The sequence below is a fragment of the Saccopteryx leptura genome, chromosome 6 (genome assembly GCF_036850995.1).
Source record: "Saccopteryx leptura isolate mSacLep1 chromosome 6, mSacLep1_pri_phased_curated, whole genome shotgun sequence".
Classification (NCBI taxonomy): domain Eukaryota; kingdom Metazoa; phylum Chordata; class Mammalia; order Chiroptera; family Emballonuridae; genus Saccopteryx; species Saccopteryx leptura.
In genome coordinates this window covers 82394973-82419356 of record NC_089508.1, presented here as the reverse complement: position 1 = coordinate 82419356, position 24384 = coordinate 82394973, and the positions used below count along the sequence as shown (strand labels likewise).

The following is a 24384-nucleotide window of genomic DNA, read 5'->3' as shown; positions in this document are numbered from 1 at the left end:
GAATTAAGTCAGAAGAATTTGGATGATCGAGTCGTCATATGCACATCTCTGCTTGCTCAGAACAAAATCGAGCACCAGATGATAACTGGGGGTGAAAAGTGGATTACCTATGAAAACATTGTAAGGAAAAGGGCATATTGTGAACCCGGAAAACCTAGCCCTTCCACCTCTAAACCAAATTTGACTCTGAATAGGAGAATGTTGTGTATATGGTGGGACATTTGAGGACCAATACATTACGAGCTTTTAAAACCAAATGAAAAGCTCAATTTGGAGAAGTATTATTGTCAGCAACTGGATAATTTAAAGACAGCAGTCCAAGAAAAGAGGCTGGCGATTTTCAATAGGAAGAACATCATACTTCATCATGATAATGCCAGGCCACATGCTGCTTTGGGGACTCGTCAAAAAATTGCAGAACTAGGCTGGGAAATTCTGTTGCATCCACCATATTCCCTGGACTTAGCACCCTCCGACTATCACTTGTTTTTGTCCTTAAAAAATTTTTTGAAGGGCAAAAAGTTCAAAAATGAATGAAGATATCAAACAAGCACTGGTTCAATTTTTCGCATCAAAAGATAAAACATTTTTCAAAAATGGGATATACAAATTGCCCTCACGCTGGCAAGAAATCATTAATAATAATGGCACTTATATTATTTAATAAAGTTTATTGATGGTAAGAAAAATTTGTATTTTGTTTTATTCCAGAAACGGACAGAACTTTCCAGTAGACCGTATGTATTTTTAAATTAGGTAGTTTGACATTAGAGTACTCCATTTTCTGTATGTTTTCCTTCCCAAAAGCTTAATATCATCCTGTTACAATCTAGGCTGTTTGCATGACTGTCCTTGCCTACACCACTATTTCTGGATCCGGTGGCCTTCTGTTTCATTGCTTGTTCTCTCACTCTTACAGTAGATTCACAATCTTCCTAACAAAGGGTACATTTGAATGATTTTTCTGAATCCTTGAATTCTTAAATATGCCACATTTTGATGACTTGGGTAAATATAAAATTCTAGGTTGAAACCATTTTTTCTCTGAGAATATTGAAGGGAAACATGATGCCATTTCCTGTGTTTTTGAATGACTTTTTATTTTTTTCTCTGGAAGCTTTTTCTCTTCTTTGTCCTTAAGAGTTCTGAAAGTTCGCAACAGATATCTCTGGGCTTTTTTCATTCATTGAGCTGAACACTAGGTGGACCTTTAATCTGTAGACTCTTAGCTTTTATGTTCTTTATTAATTTCTTCCCTATTGTTTTCTATTTCTGAAACTCTTGTAGTCAGATATTGGACACACTGTTTAGATCTACTTAAGTTGCTTTATTTATTCTCTCCTATTTCTTTCTCTTTTTGATTCACTTTCTTGGAAATATTCTTGGTATTGAATTTTTGTTTCTGTTATTTTTTTACCAGAAATTCTTTATGATTCTTGCATTTTTCTTTCTTCTATTTTTTTTCTTGGTTTATGGATATACTATCTTCTTGTGTGAGAATGAAAAATGTCAAAACAAAAAAATCACCCACCTTTTTTATTGTTATTTCCTACAGGGTAATTTTTTGTTTTTCTCTTTTCAGACTTTCTTCAAATGCACTGTAATAACTGGTTGTTCGTTTTAAAGAGCAAGACACTTTTGAAAAACTAACGGGGAACTCTAGTGATTGATTGGATTTTTTTTAATTTTTAATTTTTTTTTTAGTGAGAGACAAAGAGACAGAGAGAATCAGATAAGACAGGAGAGAGATGAGAAGCCTAAACTTATAATTGTGTTATTTTAGTTGTTCATTGATTGCTTCTCATAAGTGCCTTGACCCAGGGGCTCTAGCGGAGTCAGTGACCCCACCCAACCTCAAGCTGGTGAGCCAGTGCTCAAGCCAGCAACCTTGGGATTTCAAATCTGGGTCCTCAGCTTCTTAGGTCGACACTCTATCCACTGTGCCACCACTGGTCAGGCAGTTGGAATTGTTGACAGGCTTTGGAGCTGGCTGTTGTGCTGTGGGAATTTTTAATGCTAACAGTTAGAAAAGTCTTTTCTCAGCAGTTGCTCATCTTTTTAAGAAGGGAAACCTCATTTTTTTTATATATGTACACTTTTTCCTTTGGCTGGGTGAGGAGGTGTGGCAGCATGGCACTAGGGGCTGGAGGAATAGACTTCTACAAATAAACTGAGTTAACCTGTTTTTGGTTCCAGATTTCATTTTTTGAGATGTTGGTTCCTTATCTGTATCTCTCTTTTCCTTTCTCTTTGTAGTAGTATATGTGTACCTTTTTATAATTTAGTTTTATCAGTCTGACTCATTTACCTAGAAATACTCTCTCATGTATTGTCTCCTTCCAAATCCCTGGCAGACAGATACAGAAAATTGAAGAGTGATTAGAATAGGATTGCTGGTGAAATAAAAACTATTATTATTTCAGGGGACTTTTTTTTAGCATAGTAATAGAATCACTATAAGACAAAGTTGAAGACTGTCATTTATGTATTTTTTCTCAATCCACATTTATTTAAAATCTTACGTACCAAGCACTAGAATATACCTGGTTCTGGATGAGCATTTCAGTAACCTACATATATGATTAGGAGTAGAACATTTTAAAAAGATTTCTGTATTTGTAATGCCTAGTTAGCTTTTCAGAGTGTTTCTCTTCTGCATGTACTGAAGGATAAACTCCAGAGATGTGTGTGTATCCATGTCATTGAAGTGACTTTTGTACGTTAAGAAGCCCAGTAGCTCTGAGAGCTCTGAGTCACCAAAGGAGTAGATGACATGCTTGCCTATCTCAAGAAATGCAAGGGAGTTTAGATGTATGAGAGATACCGGTTTTACCTCTGGAAACGTAATAGAGGTTGTATTCATGTAAGGTATTCCATTTAACCTGATAGAGTTTTAATGAGAAAAAGGAATTTAGGAAAACAGGATAACTGTGAAGGTAGTGCATTAAATGTGTCCTAACATACCATAGTAACTTAGAGGATGTTTTCATTGTTAGTCTTAAGTTTATAGGGAAATCCCAAACAAATGAGTTTTGACATGTTTTTTCTTTGAAATGTTCAGAGTGGCATGGATTTATAGGCATGTTGATTCTCTACTAGTCTTGGGAACTGTGAGAAAATACGTCTTTAAGAAATACGTATGTAGCTTAGCCCTGGCCGGTTCGCTCAGCGGTAGAGCGTCGGCCTGGCATGCGGAGGACTTGGGTTCGATTCCCGGCCAGGGCACATAGGAGAAGTGCCCATTTGCTTCTCCACCCCCTTCCCTCCTTCCTCTCTGTCTCTCTCTTCCCCTCCCGCAGTCAAGGCTCCATTGGAGCAAAGATGGCCCGAGTGCTGGGGATGGCTCCTTGGCCTCTGCCCCAGGCGCTAGAGTGGCTCTGGTCGCGGCAGAGTGACGCCCCGGAGGGGCAGAGCATCGCCCCCTGGTGGGCAGAGCGTCCCACCCCTGGTGGGCATGCCAGGTGGATCCCAGTCGGGCGCATGTGGGAGTCTGTCTGACTGTCTCTCCCCGTTTCCAGCTTCAAAAAAAAAGAAAGAAAGAAAAAAAAAAAGAAATACGTAGCTTGACAGTTTATCCTCTCATCTTGGTCTTTTTTTCATCATGTTTTAGGACAAGTTGGTTGTGTTTTTTTTTGTTTTTTTTTAAATTTAGGTGATTTATAGAGGCCAATTTAGGTCTTTCATTTTTGATCCTTTTCAATTGCTTATATGAGTATGTGCATTTATACCAAATTTTCTTGTTAAATTTCCTGTAAATTTAATATTTATTATTGTCCCCATGTACAATATGTCTGATATCAAATGGCTCATCAAATATTAATCTTCAGAATTTAAAATTTTTTTAACAGAAAATTTTATCAGTTGATTGACATTGAGATTTTCTTTAATTGTGTCTCTCGTTTGATCCTTTAGTGATATCCTCAGCAGCTAAATTTTTGTTCATGTTCATGAAATTTCTTTTTAAAAAAAAATGAGGCATAATATACATTATAAGTATAGAGCATAATTATTTGAAATTTATATATATCACAAATTGATCACCACAGTAAATGACAAAGTTTTTATTTTATTAGAACTTTTAAGATTTACTCTTAGTACCTTTCAGATATACAATACAATATTAACTATAGGTGTCATGCTTACATCTAATGACTTGTTTATTTTATAATGAAGTTTGTACCTTTGATTCTCTCTGCTAACCCATTTTGTACCCCGTTCCTGCAATTCCCAATCTCTTCTGAGTTTTGTGGGGGGTTTTTTTGCGGGGGGGGGGGGTTGTGTTTTTTTTTTAAGATTCCACATAAAAGTAAGATCATATAGTAGTATAGTATTATCTTTCTCTAACTTATTTCACTTACTACAGTGTTGCAGATGGCAAGATTTCATTCTTTTTTATGGCTGAATAATACTGTGTGTGTGTTTGTGAGACATAGCAATTTTTTTATCCATTCATCCTTCGATTCACTCTTAGATTGTTACCATATATTGGCTATTGTCAATAATATTGCACTGAACTTGGGAGTACATATACATTTTTGAGTTAATGTTTTTGTTTTCTTCAGATAAATACCCAGAAGTAGAATTACTGGATCATATCATAGTTGTATTTTTAGTTTTTGAGGAACCTCCATACTGTTTTCTATAGTGGCTGCACCAATTTACATTAATCTCCAAGAGTGCACAGGGTTCCCTTTTCTCTACAGCCTTGCCAACACTTGTTACTTCTTTTCTTTTTTTTTTTTGACAGAGAGAGAGAGATAGATAGGGACAGACAGACAGGAAGGGAGAGAGATAAGAAGCATCAATTCTTCGTTGTAGCACCTTAGTTGCTCATTGATTGCTTTCTCATATGTGCCTTGACAAGGGCGGGGGGGGGGGGCTACAGCTGAGCCAGTGACCCCTTACTCAAGCCAGTAACCTTGGGCTCAAGCCAGCGACCCTATGCTCAAGCTGGTGAGCCCATGCTCAAGCCAGATGAGCCCGTGCTCAAGATGGCAACCTTGAGGTTTTGAACCTGGGTCTTCTGTGTCCCAGTCCGATGCTCTATCCACTGTGCCATTGCCTGGTCAGGCACCAACACTCGTTATTTCTTGACTTTTTAATGAAGGACATTCTAAGAGTTGTGAGGTGATACTGTGATTTTAATTTGTGTTTCCCTAATAGTTAGTGACATTGAGCATCTTTTTATGTACCTGTTGGCCATCTTTATGTCTTCTTTGGAAAAGTATCTGTTCAGATTCTCTGTCCATTTTTAAATCAGATTATATTTTGCTTTTGAGTTGTATGAGTTATTTGTGTGATTTACAAATATTTTCTTCTATTCAGTAGGTTACCTTTTCATTTTATTGATGATTTCCTTTGCTCTACAGAAGCTTTTTAGTTTGATATAGTCCCACCTGTTTATTTCTGCTTTTGTTACTTTGCTTTTGGTGTTAAATCCAAAAAATCATCACAAAGACTAATGTTAAGGAACTTAAAACCTGTGTTTTCATCTAGGAGTTTTAAAGTTTCAGATTTATTTATTTATTTATTTAGAGAGCGAGAGAGTGAGAAGGAGGGAGGTACAGACAAGAAAGGGGAGAGATGAGAAGCATCAACTCATAGTTGCGGCATAATAGTTGTTCATTGATTGCTTTCTCATACGTGCCTTGAGCGGGGAGCTCCAGCTGAGCCAGAGACCTCTTGCTCAAGCCAGCAACCTTGGGCTCAATTCAGTGACTTTGGTGTCATGTTTATTATCCCACACTAAAGCTGGCAACTGTGTCCTTAAGCTGGTGAGCCTGTGCTCCAGCTGGTGACCTTGGGATTTTGAACCTGGGTCCTCAGTGTCTCAGGCCAACACTCTAGCCACTGCACCACCACCTGGGCAGGCAGTTTCAGGTCTTATATTTGTCTTTAATCCATTTTGAGTTGATTTTTGTGTATGATTTAAGATTGCAATTCAGTTTAATTTTTTTGCATGTTGCTGTTCATTTTTCACACCATGTATTGAAGAGACTGTTCTTTCCCATTGTGTATTCTTGGCTTGTTTGTCATAAATTAATTGACCATTTGCATGTGGGTTTATTTCTGCATTCTCTGTTCTGTTCCATTGATCTATGTGTGTCTTTATTGTACTATTTTGGTTACTATAGCTTTGTAATGTAGTTTGAAATCAGGGAGTATGTGATGCCTCCAGCTTTGTTGTATTTTTTCAAGATTGCTTGGCTATTCAGGGTCTTTATTGTCCAAATGGAATTACTTGATCAGATAATATGCATAATTTTTTTAAAGCTTCAGATTAAATTAAAAGGAAGTAGAAGACAGATAAGGGAACAGGCCAGAGACCTCGCCTTCCAACTGCACACATACAAACATAAAATACAGACACAACTTAGTAAATGACAGGAACACTTCAGGGGATAAACTTAAGAGTCAAGGAAGTCAGCACCCTCTGAGAATGAGCCCAGACCCCAGGATGGGCTGAGACCTGGGCCAAGGCAGATGTTCTGAGGGGTAATGTTTGAGCAGCTTGGAGATGAGGTCCTGGGCTCCCATGAACACTGAAAGGGGGAACTTCCAGTCTACCTTGACAGTGCACTGATGTTTCATTTTATGACACACTATTCAAGGGCAAGTTTTTTCATCAGCAGCTCATAGCAGAGTACTCCTTTGCCTCACAGATCTACCTTCTTATTGTGTGTGTTCCCTACAATCCTTTTTGGGAGCAGGTAGTCCACGATGCCATACATTGTCTTCCTCCTCAGGGTGGGGTGTGTACAGACCAGCCAAAGTCAGCAATCTTTAGCTCTTCCTGAAGCCCAACAGCAGGTTCTCTGGCTTTATGTCTCTGTGACTCACCTTCTTCCTGTAGCATCTGCCAGTTTCTCCATGAATCATGACTGTTCACGGACTGTCAAAAGTTCAGCTCTTCTTCAGTGCCTTGTAGAGCTCCCCGGGTAGTGGTGTGTACTCCAGAATCAAGTAGATCCTTTGATGGTCATAGAAATAGTTGTAGAGATGCAAGATGTTGGGATGCTGCAGATGGGTCTGGATTTTGATCCTCCTACGAAGCTGGTTCTCCAAACCTTCCTTGTCTGAGACTTGAAGAGGACCTGAATACCACAATGAAATGAGCCAAGTACATACAGTGGTACCTTGACACACAAGTTTAATTTGTTTCATGGCCGAGCTCCTGACTGAATTTGCTCATGTGTCAAATTGAATTTCTCCATTTAAATTAATGAGAATGCAGTTAATCCGTTCTGGCCCCCAAAAACCACATGAATTTTTTGTTTTATATGCTTTTAAATAAGAGAATATAAATATATAATATATAATAAGAATATATATATATAATAAGAGAGAATGTAAAGAAATAAACTGGTTTATGAAGTGCATTTTATTTACTTTCAAGGTCAGGTAAAGATGCTGGGGGGGGGAACATTAGCATAACAATGACCCTTCCTGAGCAGGAAGGTAATTAGTAATTTCACAGACAGCTGCCCAGCACCACTTTTAACAATAAAAGTGAACAAACTGAAAAAACACAAATTTTACAAACTCATTTGCCCAACACTCGTGATTCAAAAATCCCATGAGTGACTGCTCGTCTCTCAAATTGCTCGTGATTTAAAGTGCTCATGTGTCAAGGTACCATTGTACTCCCAAACTTAACTTTGCCTAGAGGATGCCCAATTTCAAAGTTGTCAGTTGTGACGGACTGCATTAAGTTATGTGTTCTATCACTGTTCTGGGCATTGGAGTGGCTCTTGAGGACAAGCAAAGGTAAGGGTGGTAGGCTCCTTCTGGAGGACTCTCTGGGGCAGGGTGTTCATTCAGGTTAAACTGGCTCCTGGTAGTAGGGCCAGAGGTGGGCATTCTCCTTCTGGGCCATCCTTAGAGGGAAAGGGGGAGGAGAGCGGAGGCCTGTGGCGCAGCCAGCCTTCTGGCTGCTGGCAGTTAACTCAGAATATGCAAAGGCTGGCTGCTGGCAGTTAACTCAGAATATGCATAATTATGATATAATGCTTTTGATGCACACTTCAGAGTTACCCTTCAAAAAGAAGAGATACCATTATTAGTATGGTTAATCCGGTTTCTTTTTATTATTATTTTGCTAGTATTGAGTTAAGATCATGGTATAATTTTATAGTTTGCTTTTTTTCACTGAGCATATTTTGATCATTGTCTCATATGTATCTCAAAATTAATTTCAAAAGCTCTATTTCAAAGTTAATTTTTAATTTATTATTTTTGGAGATATAATTTGCCACCTTAAAATGTACAATTCAGTGGTTTTTAGTATATTCCCTATATTCTGAAACCATTACCACTATGTAATTCCAGAGCATTTCTATCACCCCCCAAAAGAAACACGCACCCATTAGCAGTCCTTCCCAATATCCCCTCCCTTCCCAGGCAGCCACTACTGTGACCTACTTTGTCTCTTTGGATTTGTCCATGTTGGACATTTCATATAAATGGAATTATACAGTAGGTGGGTTTTTGTGTCTGATTTATTAGCATAATGCTTTCAAGGTTCATCCATGTCTCATATAAAAGTACTGGTTTTGTGGCTGTTATATTTTGTCATAGTGATGCCATAATTTACTTACTCTTTTATTTTATACATTCTTTTTACATAAGTAATATCAGGAATGTTAATATGTGTATTTTTTATTTATAAATTTCAAAGTATATTATTGTGGTGGGTTTCTAAATGGAAATTTCCTATATCAAAAGTTAATGACGCTTAATGTTCCTGATTCACGTGGCCAAATTGTGTTTTAGAAAGTTGGTATGAATTTAAACCACTATCAGTAAGGTAAGTGAGATATGTCTTCAGTTTAGCCTCTTTAATATACTGCTCACAAACATTAGGGAATATTTTATCACTTCGTATTTAATTTGAAATATCCCCTAATGTTTGTGAGCAGTATTTATACTATTACCAATTTTGTTGCTAACTTGATGGTTAAAAAAGACTACATTCTTTTAATTTGTATGTTTTTATTGTTGGTAAAGTTTAACTTTTTTTCATAAGCTTATTTAGTTATTTCAATTTCCTCTTTTTTTTTAATCTCTATTTGTGTCTTGTCTTTTTTTCCCCTTAGGATCTTTTTGTTTTCCTTTTGATAGAGCTTTATATACATTAAGGAAGTTAGCTAGTTTGTTTATTTGTTGAAATATTTTCCTTGTTGTTTTTTGGTTTGGTTTTGTGTTTTTTGATGTATAGAAATTTTAATCTTTATAATGTATTTTTTCAATTTAAAACAAAACATTAAACAGTGTATTTGGAATTACAATATGATATATAGACCATATTATTTTTACAAATAGCCAACAGTTTATTTCAGCATCATTTAAAAAATAATCAACCTCCTTTCTCACTGATCTTTGATTCCTTCTCTCATTTATTGCAGTCATACATGTATGAGGCTCTGAATCTCAGTTGCCTATTTTGTTTCATCAATCTCTCTGTTTTTCTTCCTAAGTTCTATGTAATTTGACTGAGATAGAATATTATACTCTATATATATGCCTTGCTTGGGGTCAAGTAGACCTTTATTAGCAAGTGGGCTAACCTGGAATTCTCTATTTTGGGGAAATTGTTTAAACTTTGTAAGCCTCATTTTTTTTCCATATGCAAAAGGAGAGAGTAAATATAACCACTCTAAAGGGGGTATTTTTAGAAATATAGAAATGACTATTGCCTGACTAGGCTGTGGTGCAGTGGATAGAGCATCAGACTAGGATGCAGAGGACCTGGGTTTGAAACCCAGAGGTTGCTGGCTTGAGCATGGGCTCATCCAGCTTGAGCGTGGGCTCACCAGCTTGAGCGCAGGGTCGCTGGCTTCTGTGTGTGGAATCATAGACATAACCCCATGGTCGCTGACTTGAGGCCAGAGGTCTCTGGCTTGAAGCCCAAGGTCACTGGCTTGAGCCCAAGGTTACTTGCTTGAGCAAAGGGTCACTAGCTCTGCTGTAGCCCCTAGGTCAAGACACATATGAGAAGGTGATCAGTGAACAACTAAGGAGACCAAGGAACTGCAATGAAGAATTGATGCTTCTCATCTCTCTCCCTTCCTGTTTCCCTGTCCCTCTCTCTGTTTCTCTCTGTCTCTCTCTCTCTGTCTCTGTCTCTGTCACACACATACAAAAAAGAAATGACTATTAAGTGAACACTGTCCTGGCACATTTAATAAGTAGTCAATGAATGTTAGCTGTTAAGATGATGATAATTTCATATTGCATATTTATATGAAGTGGTAAAATTCTTTTTTTTCAAAATTGTTTTAGTCAATCTTTTTTAAATTTTTTAAAAAATTTTAAGTGAGAAGAGGGGAGATAGTGAGACAGATTCTTTTTTTTTTTTTTTTTTTTTATCTTTTTTTTTTTTTTTTTTTAATCCATTTTTAGAGAGGAGAGAGAGGTAGAGAGAGAGAAGGGGGGAGGAGCTGGAAGCATCAACTCCCATATGTGCCTTGACCAGGCAAGCCCAGGGTTTCGAACCGGCGACCTCAGCGTTTCCAGGTCGACGCTTTATCCACTGAGCCACCACAGGTCAGGCCTTTTTTTTTTTTATTTTTTTTTATTTTTTTTATTTTATTTACTCATTTTAGAGAGGAGAGAGAGAGAGAGAGAGAGGAGAGAGAGACAGGGGGGAGGAGCTGGAAGCATCAACTCCCATATGTGCCTTGACCAGGCAAGCCCAGGGTTTCGAACCGGCGACCTCAGCATTTCCAGGTCGACGCTTTATCCACTGCGCCACCACAGGTCAGGTGAGACAGATTCTTGCATACACCTCAACCAGGATACACCTGGCGATCCCTGTCTTGGGCCAATGCTTGAATCAACCAAGCTGTTTTTAGCACCTGAGGCTGATGTACTGGGACCAATTGAGCTATCCTCAGTGCCTGGGTCCAGAGTTCGAACCAGTTGAGCCACTGGTTGTGGGAGGGAAAGAGGGTGAGAGAGGGAGACAGAAGGGGAGAGAAACAAGTGGTCGCTTCTCTTGTGTGCCCTGATCAGAAATTGAACCCAGGACATCCATATGCCGGGCCAACGCTCTATCTACTGAGCCAGTTGGCCAGGACCTGTTTTAGTCATTCTTAAATATTTAGTTTCTGGATTGACTTTAAGTTCCTTTTTTTTCCACCTATACTTTCAAAAACCATTCCAATAGGATTGCAGTAAATCTATTAGTTAATTTTGGGAGAAATACAATATTCAGTGTCCTCATCCAGAAAATTGGTATTTTTCTCCATTTGTTCAAGTTTTCTTTTTGTTTTTATAAGATTTACAATTTTTTTTCCTGAAAGGTCTTGTATGTGTTTTTAGTATATTGAGGTATTTTATTTTTTGTTATGAATGAGATTTTTTTTGCGTTAGCTTTTAATGAATTAGCTTTAATGAGTTGAATAAGTTGTGTATATTCCTTTAGGATCTTTTAGGTTTACTTTTTTCATTTTACATACAAATTATTAAATATAAATATTTATGATTGCCATTGCTCTTTAATCAAAATGTTCTTTGGTGCCTTTTCTCCTTAACTTTTGTCATTTAGGTGAAAACAGATGACATAGCAAAAATTTATCAGCCTAAGCGTTACGCTTTGTCACCCAAGACAACGATTACATTGGCACATTTACTTGCTGCTCGTGAAGATCTATCCAAGATTATCCGGACAAGTAGTGGCTCCAGCCGGGAGAAAACGGCATGTGCCATTAATAAGGTTGGTTTTCTTTCAGTACAGTGGAGAATGAATCCACAGTATCCTTGTTTGATGTTTTTACAGATTGTAATTCCTTCTTCTTTTATATTCTGGTGAATTAGGAAATAGAGTTGTGGAAAGGCTTCAGTCCATCGAGACTTAGTCTTGTCTGTGCATGTTTATTTGAATTTCTGTATTCAGAGAAATTAAACCAAAGTTTTATCTGACTTAGAGGTTTTTATTAAGAGCTTCAGGAAGAACTGTCTTTCCAAGTATGTAATCACACTTTGTCAATGAAAATTTGTAGGGATTGTTTCAGGTTCTGACAGATTCCTTGCATTCGTGTTATAAAGGAAAGAGTTCATGCTTAAGAGTCATAAAGATCTGGGTCCCCATCCTAGCTCTGTCATTACTCAAGAGGAGTCACCGAGGGCAAGTTACTGAATCTCTGGGAGGCTTCCTGATTCAGAGTAGAGATCCATCTCTGACAGGGGTCTTAAACAGCTCAGGTCTGAATTTTTTACTTTAACAGCAGCAACAACAATAAATAATTTGGAATTTTAGCTCAGTTAGAATGTACTCTTCATTTAGATAGAGCATCCTATGACAGTCTTTATTACAAATGAGCAAAAAATTGGAAGAGATTTTGGATAATTTAAAACATTTTCCTCACTCATTGAACTCAGTGTAGTGAGAGAGGTAGCCTTAAAGTAGGATACCTTGCCAGAGGAATGATTATTAAGTCAGTTTGCCTCATTATTGCTCAGTTAGGCACTAATGTTCATGCTTCCTACTTTCATTTTAGATCAGCCTTCTTTATCTCCTAAAAATGTTCTGTCTTTAAATACAGTGTGGGTGCCAAAGTAGGTTTATAGTTGTGAGCACATGAAAGAGTTTATTCTTGTGTTATTTATTATTTACCATATGAATGACTGTAAATCAATTTTGCCCCAACCTGTATGTTTCTTAATACTGTATCTTATATCAGGTTATTTATTCTTCCTGCATTGAGAGCTGTTCTTTAAACTTTCCTATCCTCCCCTTTATATTAAATGAGAGGGCAGGTAGAGAGACAGACTCCCACATGTGTTCCGACCAGGATCTACCTAGCAAGCCCCCTACCTGCCAATGCTCTGCCCATTTGGGGCTGTTGCTCGGCAACTGAGCTATTTTAGTGCCTGAGGCGAGGCCATGGAGCCATTCTTAGTGCCTGGGTCAACTTGCTTGATCCAATAGAGTGATGGCTGTGGGAGGGGAAATAGGGTGGGAGGGAGAAACAAATAGTCACTTCTCCTGTATGCCCTGACCGGGAATCAAACCTGGGACATCCACACACTGGGCCAGTGCTCTACCACTGAGCCAACCGACCAGGGCCTCCTATCCCTTTTCTGAATATAATTGATAGTCTTAATTATTTGAGGGCAATCTTTCTTTTTCTTTTTTCTGCATTTGAGAAAATGATTTGTTATAATAAATCAGAAATACAAGAGTCTACTGAAACTGAAACAGTTGATAGAGTATGGTTGAAGTTAAACTGTTAAGGGAAATAAGAGTATCAAACAAAGCTAATGTATGTAGAAGCCCAAAATTGGTTTAAGAAAAATGTAAGGATGACAGCTTTCAGCATGGGTGCCTTTTGACCCCGGCCCTACAGGTATCTGTCATCATTCTCCCTTCTTTTTCCTCTAAAGCATCTGCTTAAGCAAATGGCTTTTCCCTAATGCCTGTATAAGGCAAACCCAGTAGTAGCCTCTTTGTACATGATGCAAAGCCAAGAGGAATTTTATAAATCTTATTCCAGCGTAGAAAGTGTGCACATACCCAACCCAGCACACATTATATGGTGTCATTGCACATGGTAGAAACTTCACACAAGCGGTGCTGCTGCCATATGCAACCTGTTTTGTGCCTTGTAGCTAGGTCAGTGTTCATAACTTACTATACTAAAATATCAGCATGGCAGAAGGCATTTTTGGACTCCAAATTAAATGCTTCTAAAGAGGCTATTAAGGTGATAGAGAACAGAACTGTATCTCAGAATCAGGCGTCAGGGTGGAACATTGATGGGTTCTTTCTTGGACTTTTTTTAGGGGGTAGAGATATGAATAGCAGAAATGTTGGAACTTGGGTTGAGGATAATCTTATGATCAATTTTTGGAGAAGCATCCCAATATATCCACCAACGTAGCATATTTGGTGGAGAGACTAATGAGAATAACAACACAAAACAATTTTTTTTTGATTTGGTTATTAGGACATTATTGCTGATTTTAAAAGAACGTTTATATACTGCTCGCAAAAATTAGAGGATATTTTAAAGTGAATATGAAGCAATAATCTCCTAATTTTTGTGAGCAGTATACATTTCAAGCCTTGCTCCACAGTGAGAATGATGTACTTTTTGTCTTTTACTTATCACATAAATTGCTAGAACATGATTTTGGTTACAGGATCAATGGACGTGAACCTCACTGAGTCGTAGGTCAGTTTGGTTGAGGCAGTTACTGTTTTATCTTTCTTCCTGAAAGAGACTGTTGGCTTAACCTTCACTGTGCTGGGTCTGTGTGTCTTTTCTGTTCATGGACATGTAGAGTCTTTCTACAGAAGTTTTGGGGTCTTAAACCTGATTCTTGGTTTAGCCTTCAAAGTGTTGTAAAGCATGGTTAACCCTTTGAGTAGTGAGTTTTTTTCATGCTCACTGACCCCTGGGAGTATTTTTTCAAAAATAAAATTAGTTTGTTACATTTTTATTAACTTAAAATCATGTTTTTTTGATAACCAATTTACGGAAACAAGAAGTACATTTGTCTTTTTAATGTTGCCTTACACATATACGATTGTACTCTGGGTGGTCAGGAGGCATGAGGACGTACATGAACGTTCGTACTATTCAGAGTTAAGAAAGGACATCAAGTTTTTACACACACACACACACACACATTTCTTTATATATATATATATAAAATAACTAGATCATTGGAAGTTAGTGAGCTTAAGTTTCTCATTAGAAAGGAATAGTTGGTAGAGAATCCTTATATCTCTTTGCAGTGCTACTTTGGATTATAGTCATTACATTCATCTCAGACCTCATTATAACCACATTACTGCAAATATTTCCTACTTTGTTGAAATAAAAATGTGCTTAGAAATAGTCTTTGGATAGTACATTACCAGATCAGTGGCAATGGAAGGTCCAGAGTTGTTGTATAAATGGATATTAATTTAATAATATGAGTCTGTAGTTTATATATATATATATATATTAATGTTTTGCTAAAAGAGTTTCTTACTTTGATGGGTATTACATTTCTTACAGAATTTACTAAACAAATTTAAATAGAAAATAACAAGTCTGTAAATTTCAGAATTATTTTTCTAGATTGTTTAAAAATAACACCATATTATGAGGAATTTGTCATATATCACATTTATATTTTTAATATTAATTTATACTGTCATATCTGATACTTCCATTCATATTTGGCTTCTGTTTCTTCATTAGAACAATAATTTCAATACCATTTGAATTCTTGATGTAAATTTTAATTTTTAAAATAATAGAAGCTGAAAGAAAATGTTTCTTCATACAGGTGCTGATGGGAAAGGTGCCTGACAGGGGAGGACGGCAGAATGAACTTGAACCGCCACCCCCTGAAATGGCGCCTTGGCAAAAGAGACAAGAAGGCGGCGGAAGGGGTGGTTGGGGTGGTAGAGGAGGAGGCGGTGGGGGTGGAAGAGGTGGCTGGGGAGGGGGAGGTGGTTGGGGAGGTGGTGGGGGAGGGGGAGGAGGGTGGGGTGGCGGTGGGGGAGGTGGAGGCAGAGGTGGAGGGTTCCAAGGTAGGGGAGATTATGGTGGGAGGGGCGACTATGGTGGAAGAGGGGGCTATGGTGGAAGAGGTTATAGAGATCCGTATGGAGGAGGTGGCGGATATAGAAGATATTAAAAACTACAATAAACAGCAGTGCTTACTTCTTGATAGGTAGGTACATTAGGCGTAGTGTTCTAGATAACATAGTTATATGTCATCTTTGAAGTAGACACGTTAGATTCCCTGGTACCATTCTTGAATTGGCTTAATATGTAAGACCATTGTTTTATACTACCATCTGATTTCTTGGACAGTGATGATTTTGTTTTTCATAGTCTGTGTACCCTTGAGCATGTTATGTCTTTTAAAAAAAACAAAAAGAGCAAAAACTATTTTTAAAAATGTAAATATTTATTACCATCAAACTTGGAAGATGGAAAGTATTTTATTGTCATGATTGAATTTAATTGTTACCTGTATTTTATTCAGGTTTGAGACACATAAATGACCCCACTTGTTATTAGACTATTGCTTCATCTGTTATTCCTGTGTTTTGTGTTTGTTAATTTTTACTTTACAAAATAAGGAAAGAGACTGATAGTTTTGTTCAGTTAGTTGTCATGACTTGTTTTTTCTTTTATAGGAAGTGATTCTTCTGCCCAGGTTTCTAATAAAGTTTCATTAATTGAAGCCTGAGTCTACTTTTTGGTATGCTGTTTGATTTATTTTCTAACTGGATTTGAAATCTGTGATTTTGTTTGACAAAGCAAAGTTAGACTGAGGTCAGAATTACTGTAAAGGGACCAAGATATGAACCGGTTTTACATGATGGTGTAAAAAATATTCCTTTAAATTGTTTCTTCATCCTTTGGTCCATCATCTTAGAAATCAGAATATTAAAAGGCAGGCTGAAGTGTATTATGTAAGATTAAAGCAGTAATTACCAGTTTTAATTGATCAGAGGTAGGGCTGAGACATCGCTTCGTAATTCTGATTTGGAAAACACAGGGTATGTGGTTTTGTAGTTAAAGCAGACAAAGGCTTGGAAACCAGGAGCTGTGAATTTGAATCCTGGCGCTAGTCCAGGGGTGCTATGAGCTGACATGACCAAAGGTCTCAAGGATTGATTGTACTCATTTGTCAGATGAGGAATATGATGCTTGAGCCCTACCCATGTTGTTTCATAAAGACCTAAATATGAGTGAAATTTGTTGAGAATTTGTAGCAGGCCTATTGGAAATGGTTTAAGAGGTGGACCAAGTAATGCATTTTTCTCTTAGTATATATAGAGAGAGCTACACAGATTTTAAAAATCCCCACTGTAAAGTCTGTATCCTGATGTAGGGTTCTGGTCAACACCTGAGCATAACAACTTTTTGTGCTCAGATCAACTCAATAGATAGAAAGCTGAGTACCAGTGGATAAATAGTATTTATATTTGACAATTTTGTTTTGTACTGTAGTAAACCTTGTGATCAAATCTAAAATAATGTTAAAACTTTGTAAGTAAATATCATGAATACTGCAGTCTTGGCCATGTGTTTTTCAAGATAACCCTTCAAAGAAATTCGTTCAGGATAGGAAAACAATTTATTTTTGGATATTTGTAAACGTAGATTTAAAAAAAAATTGAGGGGGGGGGGCTGGGGAGAAGCAAGGAGAGAGAACAGGAACATTGAGCTGCCTGTATCCTTTGGTATCTATTGTAAAAGCATTGATTTTAGAGAGAAAGGGGCAAGGAGGAACAGGAATTTTGCTGGTGGTCTAGATACACTAGATTGGCCCTGACTGGGGAATCAAACCCGCTACTCTTGTTTTCGGGAGGGCGCTCTTAACCGACTAAGATAACCAGCCGGGGCCATTTTTTTTTATGTGCTTATATTTAATGAAGAGACTTAATGTTATATGTGATTGTTGGAGAATAATGTTTTCCGTAATTAAGAAAACATTTTTCTTAGTAGCTATGAACTCCGAAAAATGGTTTTCAAAAATACATAAGCAGACCACTGGCGTAAAATATTTCAAGAGAGTTATTATTTAAAACAGAAAACATTCATTTAAAACTTTTACATTTCTGCTTCTTTTCTTCTTGGGAGCTTTAGTTGCTGACACAGAAGGGGTTTACAACTATCTTTAACTTTTATCACTAAAGATTTATAAATAATGATAGAAATATTAGTTTATCCATTTCTGTAAGATTTCTCTATTCAGAGGAGTGCTGTTGGATTAGCCACAGGACTCACTGTAAATCCTATCCAAGTTTAGCATTTGCTCCTAGAATCATGTTGGAGCTAGAACTACACATATTTACATATTCCTATAAACCTCACTTGAATAAAAAGCTAAGTGGTCTAGACTCAAATAATCTTCTTTCTTCTGAGCTAAGATTTTGATGATAATCTTTGTGCAGTGAAAATTTCATTTGTTGAAGAGTATGCTAAGCAATATCTAAAATAGCAATAAGGCAATCCGGGGCCTTAATGTGCAAGGGCTATAATGTAAGATGTTTTATAAACGGTGCAATACAAATATATAATATGATGAATGGTGCTTCATTGCTTTCTGAAGTCCAGTACCTTTCTTTGTGCTTTCTCCTCTTTGCCTGGTTCTCATTTTCTTTTTCTTTTTTCCTATTTATTACCTTATCTTCTCGCCCCTTTTTTCTTTTCCTTGCCTTGGTCTAGCCTTTGGTATCTAAAAGCATCTTTTTTTGTTAAGGTTTTATTTATTGAAATTAGAAAGGGGCAGGGAGGAACAGGAAGCATCAACCTGGTAGTAGTTGCTTCTTGTATGTGCCTTGACCGGGCAAGCCTGGGGTTTCAAACCAACAACCTCAGTGTTCCAGGTCGACACTTTATCCACTGTGCCACCACAGGTCAGGCACTAATAGCATCTGTAGATATGCCTTCACTGTGAGTCTCTGGATTAAAGAAGGTACCCTTATATCGAGACCATGTAAGAACATAAGTCCTGTCCATACATAACTGCGACATCATTACTCATCAGCTCTCAGCAAAAGAAGGTTGAGGAGTTTCCTTTTCCTTTAAAAAAATTTTTTTTTTTTTTAGTAAGAGTTGGGGAGATAAATTTCCACATGTGCCTCAACCATGTGCCCAGTGCACTGGGCAACCTTGTCTGGGGCTGCTGCTCGAATCAACCAAGATATCCTTAGCTCCCAGGGCCAACGCTTGAACCAATGAACCACTGGCTGCGAAGGGGAAAGAGAGAGAGGAGGAGAAGAGAAGCAGATGGTCACTCTTCATGTGTGTCCTGAACCTGGGATGTCTGCACGCAGGGCCAACGCTCTAACCACTGAGCAAACTGGCCAGGGCCCTGTAATTTTTTGAACTCATTCCCTTGTGTTCTGCAGACCAGGGAAATCTTGCCTCATTAAACATAAAAAAATATTTTAAACCAAAAACATTTTATTATTTGTATTTTTGTCAAAAGAAGGTTTGAAAATCCAAAAAAGATTTGTGACCAGATAATGTTCTGAGCCATGATACGGTCTATATCTTGTACGGAGCACAGGATAGAGATATTTGGGATGGGAATTGGGACTGGAGGGGAAGAAATTTAGTATCTTTAGGTTCAGGTTGTCAGAATGATTTATTTTATATGAAGTATCATAAATTGTCAAAATGATAAATACACCCATATCCAAATGTATCAGAATACATTCCATACTGGAATTTAAGTGATTGGAGCTTTTCTCCCTCTTCATTGGTCTGGTTAAGCTGAAGTTGGCTGGGGATTAAGGGAAAATCATGGCTATCCCGAATCATTAAATAATCATGAGCACAAATGGATTTCTCTGGTGGTCTATATATACTAGATTGAACCATTCTCTGCCAATTTCACCTAAAGCTTCAAAGTGTCTCTACTTGCTGGTTTTCTTAGAACTGTGGAATTAAAGACCAGAGCCACAGAGAAATGACAACCTCAAATTTGTCTCCTTCAGTGTTAAGTATTTATAGATTAAAATTTGGGAATCACTAAGTCATTACGTAGTAAGATGGGAAAAGGTTGAATATTTCTGAACTGTTACTTCTTTGTGTTATAAAAAGATTTAGGAAAAATTATACTAATTAGTCACTTTGTTTTTCCATCCAGAATTGTTGGGTTAATACAGTAGGCAAGCTATCTCAGCTGTGGATTATAGTAAAAATTCAGGTGAAGCTTGTATACGTTCATGAACTAGAAGAAATACAAGACATCTAAGTTGTAGGGATCCTAATGTCTTTTATCATATAAATATTACACAAAGGAAACTTACATTAGGTATAAAAAAACTTTACAATTTGTACATTTGCTTTTCTCCTTGCAGTTATTTTATATAACACATCTTTAGACAGAAATTCACAAATAGTAAAAAGGCAAGGCAGTTACCAAAGCGACATTGCTGTTGACAGAATTGGTCATTGTTTTGGCAGATAAATATAGGCACAAACTTATTTCAAGTCAGGAAAAGACACAAAAATTTATACACTAGGTTTAACCAAAAATCTGTTCCAGACTATGTCTGTAGATTCCACGCAAATACTATTTACACACTACTTTTTTGGCCCCTGCTGGGCTGTATATACCTGTGATATCACTGCTTCCTATCCATTTCAGTGATAAATTCTAGAATGCTTGAGACTGTCTAGCCATGTTAATTTGACTCATTAAGGGGATTGTGATCTTTTAAATTTCTAGATTACAGATTATTTACATATAAACTAACTTGGAATTTATATTTTAGGTGGAGGGGAAGAAGAATGAAAAAATATGTTGCATGGATGTATGTTTAAAGAAAATTGAGCTATACTGTTTTGGTCTATGTCAGAGAAAGAATAATAGAGGAATATGAATTTTAAAGATTATCATAAACTCATGTTATTCTATATAAGGTGAGCAGCGAAGTGCTTCTATAAATTTACATACTAGGTGGTAGGATTTTTTAGTTTGGATTTAGAAAAGAGTAAGTTTATGTGTTAAGTGATACTTTAAAATGATTAAATGAAATTGTTTAGAGAAATACAGAGTCTGACAAAGGAGTTTGTGAATACTTGCCCAGACAACTAAATGAACTATCATTAACCTTCATTAATAGATAACTCATAGGGCTCTTGTGATTTTGCCAAACAGCACAATTTAGTTTGCGAGCAAATTCTTCATCTTATAACAAACTGAATTTTATATTTGTGAATTTGTGTAAATGACTAAATGTTGTTTAATTCACCTCCACATTCTATGAAGGAAGAAACAAAATTCCAAGTCACCTGCATGCCTGATACTGTATATATACATAATATATGCACATATGTACACACTGTCAGCTGTAACTGAAATCTCTGATCCAAGTAGCTTATTTCTAAGTAGTATTAATAGAGAAGGCAGTATAAACACAAATTCAGCTCAGAAAGTTACTTCCAAAAGGTAAAGACGGCACATGAAGAGCTAAAGACTCTGTTTATAAAAACAGCCATAAAGTCCTAATTCTATCCACTGTAGATTGTGTGAGGACAAACATATTTGTGTTCTGTTTTAGCTAATCATCGAGTCATGTAGGAGATGGTAATAGCCATGGTGTCAAGTACTTAATTTGGTTACTTATTATGACTGAGTTGATCTGTAACTGGATAATACGTTAATAGGCCCCACAAAATTTGTGCCTACATCTCCAGAAGTTCAGTTCTACGTTAGATGTCTTGTGTGTGTGAGCATAGTGAGGAAGGAGCAGGCCAAGGCCATTTGATTAGATCTGAGGTAGTGCATTGGGAACCAGATTCATAGAGAATGCTGGAGAGTATAGGAAGTGAATCTACTTTAACATTCTAAGCAAGCTTTGGATGGAACAAAGTAAATTCCTCAGTTCACAGAATACCCCAGAGAAGGAAGCAAATGTATTTCTCCCAGGGATTTTAGTTCTGAGGAAGCAACAGCTGGGCAGGCCACATAGGAGAACAGCTACCTTGTCAGAAAACAAGTTATGTTTCTATCATGCTTTTGCTATTAGGCTGGGGTGAGGGGGAGTTTGTGGGATGAATGGCAAACATTTTTCATTCTTCAGTTTTCCTCTCCTGTGATTCAACTGACTGGAAGAGAAAACAATACCACATGTTAGAGGAAAAAAGAGTAACTAGGTTTTCCTTTTTAAAATATCCCTTTTAAAGCTGGTCACTCAGGTTCCCTGGTCTTTGTGTTAATCGGTTTGGGAAATGAGATTGCTGATACACTCATCTACAAAATTGTGCTTCTTAAGTGTCTGGACTAAGAACAGTCACCCTGTTCCATCTGAGCTAAGACATGATTGCTTTTTGCAAGTTGGAGGCTTTCTATTTTCTTCTGTGCGTATTTCAGTTGGATCTTTAGATCATCATTATCTGCTTTCAGTGTATTTATTTCCTAAAGGGAAAGGAGAATGAGGTATGTTAATAAGGCAGCAATAAATAGCAAATCAGTTACAATATTGGTTGTATCTTGACTAGTATCTCCCATTCATTTTGGCTGAGCATTAAAAACTATTTTCAAGATAGTTATTTTACCCTGTATAAAAGAATAACAAGTTAAATATCAAGTGAGCATGTGCAAACAGCAATTTAATCATATCAAAGATGTGAGTGGCAACAGGCAAATAAACCATTCTTGGGCAATAGGCTGATAACAACAAAGCCTTTGGAGCAGGGGTCCCCAAACTTTTTACACAGGGGGCCAATTCACTGTCCCTCAGACCGTTGGAGGGCCAGACTGTAAAAAAAACTATGAACAAATCCCTATGCACACTGCACATATCTTATTTTAAAGGAAAAAAACAAAATGGGAACAAATACAATATTTAAAATAAAGAACAAGTAAATTTAAATCAACAAACTGACCAGTATTTCAATGGGAACTATGCTCCTCTCACTGACCACCAATGAAAGAGGTGCCCCTTCCAGAAGTGCGGCAGGGGCCAGATAAATGGCCTCAGGGGGCCGCATGCGGCCCGCGGGCCGTAGTTTGGGGACCCCTGCTTTGGAGGCTGTGTAGCAGGTGACCTAAATTGGCAAACAGCGTCTCTAGTTAGGATGGAGGTATGAAAGTAGTGACTGAGATTACTGTAATATGAGATGTAATTGTTCATTTACTCTGTTTTTACACCAAAATCATTGAAAACTAATGGACTCTTATGGTGTAAAGATAGGAGGTTTTATCCCATCCTCTAAACTGGGATCTAGTCATCTGATTTTCAGTGATTTCATTATATGGACGGACAGTAGTTGGTTTGCAAGTCTTGACTTTTTTTTAATTGAAATAGATTTGACACATTATATAAATCTAAAGTGTACAACATGTTAATTTGATAGTTATATAACATGATTGCCATTTTAACTATAATTAACACCTCTCATGTTAAATAATTATCCTTTCTAGTTGGAATAATTCTAGTCTCTTAGCAAGTTTGATGATTTTAATACAATATTGTTATCTATAATCTCCGTTCTGTGCACTATATTTCTAGGGCTTATTTACCACTTACAAATTTGTACCTTTAAACATCAGTCTTGTCCTCCCACCACCATATCCTGGTAACCACCATTTTATTGTTTTAACAAATTTGGCTTTTTAAAGTTCTACATATAAGTGATACAATATAGTCATTGTTTTTCTCTGTCTGCCTTATCTCACTTAGCATAATGTGCTCAAGATCCAGCCATATTGTCACAAATGGGAAGATTTCATTCTTTTTCATAGCTGAATAATATACTGTTGTATGTGTGTTCCACATTTTCTTTATCTGTTCATCTGTCAGGGGACGATTAGGTTGTTCCATATCTTGGCTATTGTAAATAATACTGCAGTGAAGATGGTGGTGCATTTATATTTTCAAGTTAGTGTTTTCATTTTCTTTGGGTGAACATACAGAAGTGGAATTTCTGGATCATAACATAGTTCTTTTTAATTTGGGGGGGAACCCCCATATTGTTTTCCACAGTGGATATACCAATTTATATTCCCATCAACAGTTCACAAGGGCTCCCTCTTCTCCATATCCTTGTCATCACTTATCACTCATCTTCTTGATGATAACCATTCTAACAAGTGTGCAGTGATATTTCATTGTGGTTTTGATTTGCATTTCCCTGATGATTAGAGGTGATGAGCACATTTTCATGTACCTGTTGGCAATCTGTATGTCTTCTTTGGGAAAATGTTCAGTTAAGCCCATTTTCAATTGGATTATTTTTTGTTATTGAGTTATATGAGTTTTTTATATAGTATTTTGGATATTAACCCCTTATCTGATACATAGTTTGCAAAACGTTTCTTCCATTCTGTTGGTTGCTTTGTTTCTTTTGCTTTGCAAAGGGTTTTTGTTTTTTTGTGTGTGGCAGAAACAGAGTAAGAGAGAGGGACAGATAGGGACAGACAGACAGGAAGGGAGAGATGAGAAACATCAGTTATTCATTGCGGCTCCGTAGTTGTTCATTGATTGATTTCTCATGTGCCTTGACCTGGGGGGGCTACAGCAGACCGAGTGACCCCTTGCTCGAGTCCGCAACCTTAGGCTCAAATTGGTGAGCCTTGCTCAAACCAGATGAGCCTGCACTCAAGCTGGCGACCTTGGGGTCTCGAACCTGGGTGCTCCACATCCCAGTCCAACGTTCTATCCACTGCATCACCGCCTGGTCAGGCTGCAAAGGGTTTTAATTTTGATGTCTCATCTGTTGATTTTTGCTGTTTTTGCTTTTGGTGTCATATCCAAAAGATCATTGCCAAAACCAATATCAAGGAGCTTTATTCCTATGTTTTATTTGAGGAGTTTTATAATATCAAATCATGTTTAAGTCTTTGATACATTTTGAGTTAATTTTTGTGTAATTTGAGAGGTGTAAAATTAAGTGTCCAGTTTCA

The 24384-nt window shown here is 37.2% G+C and overlaps 2 protein-coding genes and 1 pseudogene across 4 annotated transcripts in view; 1 reads left to right on the top strand and 2 right to left on the bottom strand.

The window, feature by feature from the left end:
- The window catches only part of FAM98B (family with sequence similarity 98 member B), a 43128-nt gene extending 26923 nt beyond the window's left edge, over window positions 1-16205 (top strand). The window contains exons 7-8 of the mRNA XM_066388440.1: window positions 11549-11716; window positions 15286-16205. Of these exons, the coding sequence (XP_066244537.1) occupies window positions 11549-11716; window positions 15286-15639 (522 nt within the window). The 3' untranslated portion in view covers window positions 15640-16205. The remainder of the gene's footprint in view (window positions 1-11548; window positions 11717-15285) is intronic.
- Window positions 6395-7876, bottom strand: LOC136375923 (aurora kinase B pseudogene; annotated as a pseudogene).
- Window positions 16206-18605: 2400 nt separating the features above from the next.
- Window positions 18606-24384, bottom strand: part of RASGRP1 (RAS guanyl releasing protein 1) — a 93278-nt gene continuing 87499 nt past the window's right edge. Inside the window, exon 17 of one of the 3 annotated variants that reach the window (XM_066341872.1) lies at window positions 18606-21894. In XM_066341872.1, the coding sequence (XP_066197969.1) occupies window positions 21760-21894 (135 nt within the window). In that variant the 3' untranslated portion in view covers window positions 18606-21759. The remainder of the gene's footprint in view (window positions 21895-24384) is intronic. The other 2 variants (XM_066341873.1, XR_010746141.1) reach the window with 2 other exon arrangements.